The following is a 6,045-nucleotide window of genomic DNA, read 5'->3' on the forward strand; positions in this document are numbered from 1 at the left end:
TATGGAAACGAATCATAAAATTATTAACTCAAGTATATCCTAGAGCAGTGTATACATGGGGAGCAGTATTACGGGCAGTGGTACATGATAAACTTATGGTATATGAATAGTCGGAGGTTATACAAACTGATAAACCTCAAATATGGCAATTGATAAGTAGTATTACAATTTGGTACATTAGGAAGGCTTGATGTTTGAAGGTATTTCAAAATGTGATTGAAAGACTTGTCCAAATAATTTTGGGAATTTGGACAACGATTATACATAATCGCAGAGGTTTGTTGGATAGTATAAATGGTAATACACACCAAGCGGAGCTTAAGCGTTTGGAGTTTCATGCCATCTAGAACATAGGTACATTTTATTGACGGCTTAGGTATATTTTATTTTATTGAAAGACTTGTCCAAATAATTTTGGGAATTTGGACAACAATTATACATAATCGCAGAGGTTTGTTGGATAGTATAAATGGTAATACACACCAAGCGGAGTTTAAGCGTTTGGAGTTTCATGCCATCTAGAACATAGGTATATTTTATTGACGGCTTTCTGATAAGGTGGACTGGTTTTACTCAGCACCAAAGTATTTATTTAAGGCAATGGTTAGAATTTAAAAAAATAAAGGGGATTTGTGGTATATCTTGTATGTATGTATAGCATTATGACGTTTTCTAATACTAATGTAGTATCCATTTTTGGAAAATAAAATAAAATGCGCATGATGCCTTGCCAACCTACAATCCATAATTCCTTTTCTATCAACCTCTATGAAATCTCTAACAAGGAGAACTGACATACCAAATCTAATTGTACCATAATCAAATTTGGAGAATTTGTAGAATATCCCATCCTAATATAAAACTATATTGTACTTTGTGAATAATTGTGGGCAAACATATATGTGACCTATTAGCAATGACCTTGGTAAATAACTTGTATACTTCCACCATTAAGCACATAAGTCTGCATTGAGTAAAATAACCGCTTCACTGGAATGCCACCGTCTCATTGACAACAAGAATAGTCACATTAGTTTCCCATTCTTAAGCATGGATTATTATACAATAATCAAGGCATGAGTTTGATGAGTTGGCCATTTACTCCACGGACCTTCGACGACAACTTTATCAAAACTATCTTCTATGATTGTGGCATGTGTCTTGAATTCCAAACTTGGTGAAACATAACTATGATCCCTTCAACTCTTGTATGGATGACCCTACCTTCTTTGTGGTCCTTATGCTCCACTACACGTAATTTATCCCATTGATTTTAGAACAAAGTACACCATAACTCATTCATTGTTTCCTTTCGGCTTTGATCTATCTATTTATGATAGCACTTGACCTTAGTCATCATCTTCTTAAGGCTAAACCTAATGGAAGCCCACCAATTATGACTCTTTGTATAAATACCTTTGCAAGATATGGCAAATAGGAATGCCAACCATGTTGAAATTATTTACCACCACCTTGCATTTGACTTATGTACATTCTACACCTTTTTTACTTTAGGTGATAGCCAAGATAATAATGACATTGCATGATGATACAATATATTTGTCGTGATATGTAACAAGTGTGTACCATCCTTTAACTGCCAATCCGCTCAAAGCGTGCCATTTGTATTCATTGCAAAGATCCATGCAACAATGATATATCTTTTAATTTCTCCCAAATAAATCCATAATTTGGGAGAACACATTACCATCATTTAGCAAGCATGCACCTGGAATCACTTCAAACTCTAGGAGATTCAACGAGCCAAGGCCAAAGGCTTTGACATAAGACACGTTTTTTTTTCTTTTCAAGCTTCCAACCCATGTTTGACTGGGAGAGCACACGTGGCCATTTTTTATAAAAGCTGCTTGCTGTTTTCAAAAGGCATTCCAGTCGGTGGTTCATGCTGCCCGCAGAGTGTTAGAACCTAATGGCCGAAAAAGCAATTTTCAACATGTTGAAGAAGTGGTTCGAGCAGCATCGCTGCTTGATTGGCGGAACCTTGGCAAGTTTCTATAATCCAAAAAGAGAGACTTTGAGGTCAATCTCACGTGGATTTCAAGTGCTACACCAATATACAATTTATTAGCCTCGAAATTAAAACTCAACTGTATAAGCATTCAACAATCACAATGATGGAATGCGCATATACATATTCAAGAATCACAATGATGGAATGAACATATAGGCATATAGGCATATAGGCATATAGGCAAACAAACATCTCATTGCAATGAAACCATCTCCCATAGGTTTTTTCCATCAAAGTCATATTGGCATATGTTTTATACACAAATTTCCGCAAAATTACAATCACCAAAGATGTATGCATCTGCGTGAGTCTTTGTTTTGTACTTTGAAACTGAGTACTGCAAGGGTGGATTGCTAATTCTTTATATTTTCATAGAATAACACGAAGCATCTTCACCCTGCAAACTCTTTTCTCCCTTCTTCCATGGAGAGTATTTTAACCTCATCGCGTCAACCTTTTCAGCATCCTCTTGCAAGCCAGCAGATATAAAAATATCAATCATAAGGACATAGGCTGAAGCACAACCATCATCTAGTATCAATATTTGATCAAAAACCAATCTTGAAAGCTTCACATTTCCCCATTTTTTACAAGACGCTAATAATGCAAGCCAAACAGGAGGATAATCACGAGACGGCATCCCGTTAATCATTGACATTGCCTTCTCCAAATGTCCTGAATATCCGAAAACCACTACCATGCAAGTATGGTGCTCTTCGTTTGGAATAATACCATATTTTTTTGTCATACTCTCAAAAAGCATTTGGGACACGTCTACGAGCCCTGAATGACAACATGCATTGAGAACAGATAACATTGTGACTTCATCTGGAGAAACACCCTCACTCTGCATTTGCTCAAAACAAGTCACTGATTCATGACCTTGCCCTTGTTGGGCATATCCCGCAATCAATGCATTCCAAGCTATAACATCTCGAATAGGAAGCTCCTCGAGCACATTCCATGCCTTCACAAGAACACCACATTTTGCATACATATCCACCAATGCAATACCAAGCACAATATCCTGCTCAAGCAAACCACTATTCACAATTTCATTATGAATTTGCTTGCCCGTCTCTAAAGACCCTAAGCTGCCACAAACCTTCGCAATACAAATGAAGGTTATTGCATCTGGAGAAATGCCACAATTTTGCATTTCTTCAAAGCAATGCATCGCTTCATGACATCGCCCTTGATCAGCATATCCTGCCATTAGAGTATTCCAAGATATTGTGTCTTGAATGACAAGCTCTTTAAGTACTTCCTCTGCCTTTGTAAACTCACCACATTTGGCATACATGTCCATCACAGCATTCCCCAGTGTAGGGATATTTTCTAGCAACCCCTTATTCACTATCTCCTCATGAATTTGTTTACCCTTTTCTATAGCATTGATGCCGCCACATGCCTTTAATAGGCAAATGTATGTCACAGGAGCTGGAGAGAGGCCTTCATTCTCCATTTGTTTAAAACATTTCAATGCATCATGGCATTGTCCCCATTGCACAAACCCAGCTATAAGTGCATTCCAAGATACCACATCTCGAACAAGGAGCTCATCAAGTACCTTTTGTGATTTTTCAAAAGCACCACATTTGGCATACATATCAACCAAAGCATTACCAAGCACAATGTTATGCTGAAGCAAACCCATACTCACAACATTGTCATGAATTTGTTTGCCCTTGTCTATAGCTTGTGCTCTTCCACAAGCCTTCATGATGCAAATAAAAGTGATTGCATCTGGAGAGATATCTTCACTTTGCATCTGCTGAATGCACTTGAATGCTTCATGGCATTGCCCCTGCTGAGCATATGCTGCAATTAATGCATTCCATGAGGCTACGTCATGAAGAGGAATCTCTTCAAGAACTTGGTGTGCCTTCGCAAGCATATGACATTGGGCATACATATCCACCAACGCATTTCCAAGCACAATATGCTTTTCTAGCAAGCCTCTGCTTAATATATCTACATGAATTTGTTTACCCTCATCTATAGCCCTTATGCTTCCACATGCATTCAAAAGACAAACAAAGGTTATGACACTAGGGTAGATCCCCTCGTGTTGCATCTTTCTAAAACAATCCAGTGATTCATGAAATTGCCCTTGTTGGGAGTATCCCGTTATAAGTGCATTCCATGAGACTTCATCTCGAGTAGGGAGACCTTCAAGCACCTCTTTTGCTCTTTCAAACATACCAAATTTGGCATACATATCTACCAAAGAATTTCCAAGCACAATATCTTTGTCCAATAAGCCAGTACTCAGAATCTTATCATGAATTTGCTTACCCTTGTCTATAGCTCCTCTACTGCCACATGCTTTCAAGATGGCGATGAAGGTGACAGAGTCCGGAGACAAGCCCTCACGTTGCATCCGTTTCAAGCAATGCCATGCTTCATTGCAGTGTCCATGTTGGGCATATCCAGAAATTAGAGCATTCCAACATACCACATCTCGAATAGGAAGCCTTTCAAGTACTTGCTGTGCTTTCGCAAGCGCATGACATTTCACATACATATCAACCAAAGCAGCACCCAACATAATATTCTTCTCCATAAACTCTCTACACAGAGCTTTGCTGTGAATTTGTTTACCTTTTTCTATATATTGTTTGCTGCCACATGCCTTCAACATGCAAATGAAGGTGACTTCATCTGGATAAATGCCCTCATTTTGCATCCGTTCAAAACAATCCAACGCTTCATGAGCTTCTCCTTGTTGGGCATATGCTACAATAAGTATTGACCAAGAAACTACATCTTGTAAAGGAAGCTCTTTGAGCACCTTTTGAGCTTTATCAATCATTCCACAGTTGACATACATGCCTATCAAAGCATTTCCAAGCATAAAATCATTCTCTAGCAGACCGCTACTCACAACATTATTATGAATTTGTCCACCCTTACATAGAGCTACAGTTTTACCACATGCTTTCAAAATGCAAGTGTAAGTTATTGCATTTGGAAAAAGTCCTTCACTCTGCATTTGATGAAAACAATAAAAAGCTTCATCGAATTGCCCTTGTTGGGCATATCCTGTTATCATTGCATTCCAACAGAATATACTTCGAACCAAAAGCTCTTCAAGCACTTTTCGTGCATTTTTAAGCATCTCACATTTTGCATACATATGGATCACAGAACCACCTAAGTAAGGGTTCTTTTCAAGGATCCCTCTCTTTAGAATCTTGTCATGTAGTAAAATGCCCTTATCAAGATCCTTATCCTTAGCACAAACTCTAAGTAATCCCACAAAAGAAGCAGCATCTTTCTCGCTCCATTTGTTAATCTTTATGTTTTGCTTTTCTCTTCTCTCTCCATGAGGAATTGATTCTACCATTGTTCTGCTCCTTGTGCTCTTCATGCCATGTGCTATTCACCAATGTACTAAGACATGTGCATTATACCTTGTATGGAACATGAAACGACATCCACCTCTCTTTCTCTCCCTCGTGTTTCTCGAAAAGGGCAAATCCTTTTTGCAAAAAAAACCAGAAATTTGCCATTGAAGAAGCTGCAGAAGTACCTTGATTCTGATGGCAGGCAGTAATGAGGAGTTGAAATCTTGCATTTCACAGACCCATTGGAATCCATCCTTACACGCGGATCTTCTTCCTCACCATGGAATATTTTTCTAGCAGCCTTGAAATCACATAACAGAGCAAGAAGCTGTTCAAATTCAATGCAAAATCTTAGACGAAAAATATTGTGAGCAAGACTGAAAGTCCAAAACCTTTGGTTGGGTTCAAAGATTTTGGTATGCAAATGGACTCTTCTTCTGTGGTCAGCCGGACATTTCGTTTGGTCAGTTTCAGACTCGTGTGCTCGCGTTTGATTAGACTACGAGAAAGTGAATGAATACAGAAACACCAACATGAGCTTTAGCAATGTTATTAATTAGTTCCATAATAAGAACCGTCTTCCCCACTCTAGCTCCTACTTCCCCCGAATAGATTCGTAGTTGGGCCGAAAGAAGGTTACTTAACACAGAGATCGTTGGTCAA

At 38.5% G+C, this 6,045-nt stretch overlaps 1 protein-coding gene across 1 annotated transcript; it reads right to left on the reverse strand.

Moving 5' to 3' along the window:
* Nucleotides 1–1,313: 1,313 nt before the first annotated feature.
* LOC147855556 (pentatricopeptide repeat-containing protein At5g27110-like) lies at nt 1,314–5,757 on the reverse strand. The gene has a single exon (XM_087330530.1). The coding sequence runs from the start codon at nt 5,403–5,405 to the stop codon at nt 2,394–2,396; it is 3,012 nt and encodes a 1,003-aa protein (XP_087186656.1). The 5' UTR covers nt 5,406–5,757; the 3' UTR covers nt 1,314–2,393.
* Between the last annotated feature and the right edge of the window lie 288 nt (nt 5,758–6,045).

This window comes from Azolla caroliniana, unplaced genomic scaffold (genome assembly GCF_043228905.1).
Source record: "Azolla caroliniana isolate FFs.n. ecotype wild unplaced genomic scaffold, voAzoCaro1.0.p SCAF_14, whole genome shotgun sequence".
Taxonomy (NCBI): Eukaryota; Viridiplantae; Streptophyta; class Polypodiopsida; order Salviniales; family Salviniaceae; genus Azolla; species Azolla caroliniana.

Coding starts and splice junctions, on each gene's coding strand:
- LOC147855556 (XM_087330530.1), bottom strand. CDS start 5,405: ATGAAGAGCACAAGGAGCAGAACAATGGTAGAATCAATTCCTCATGGA.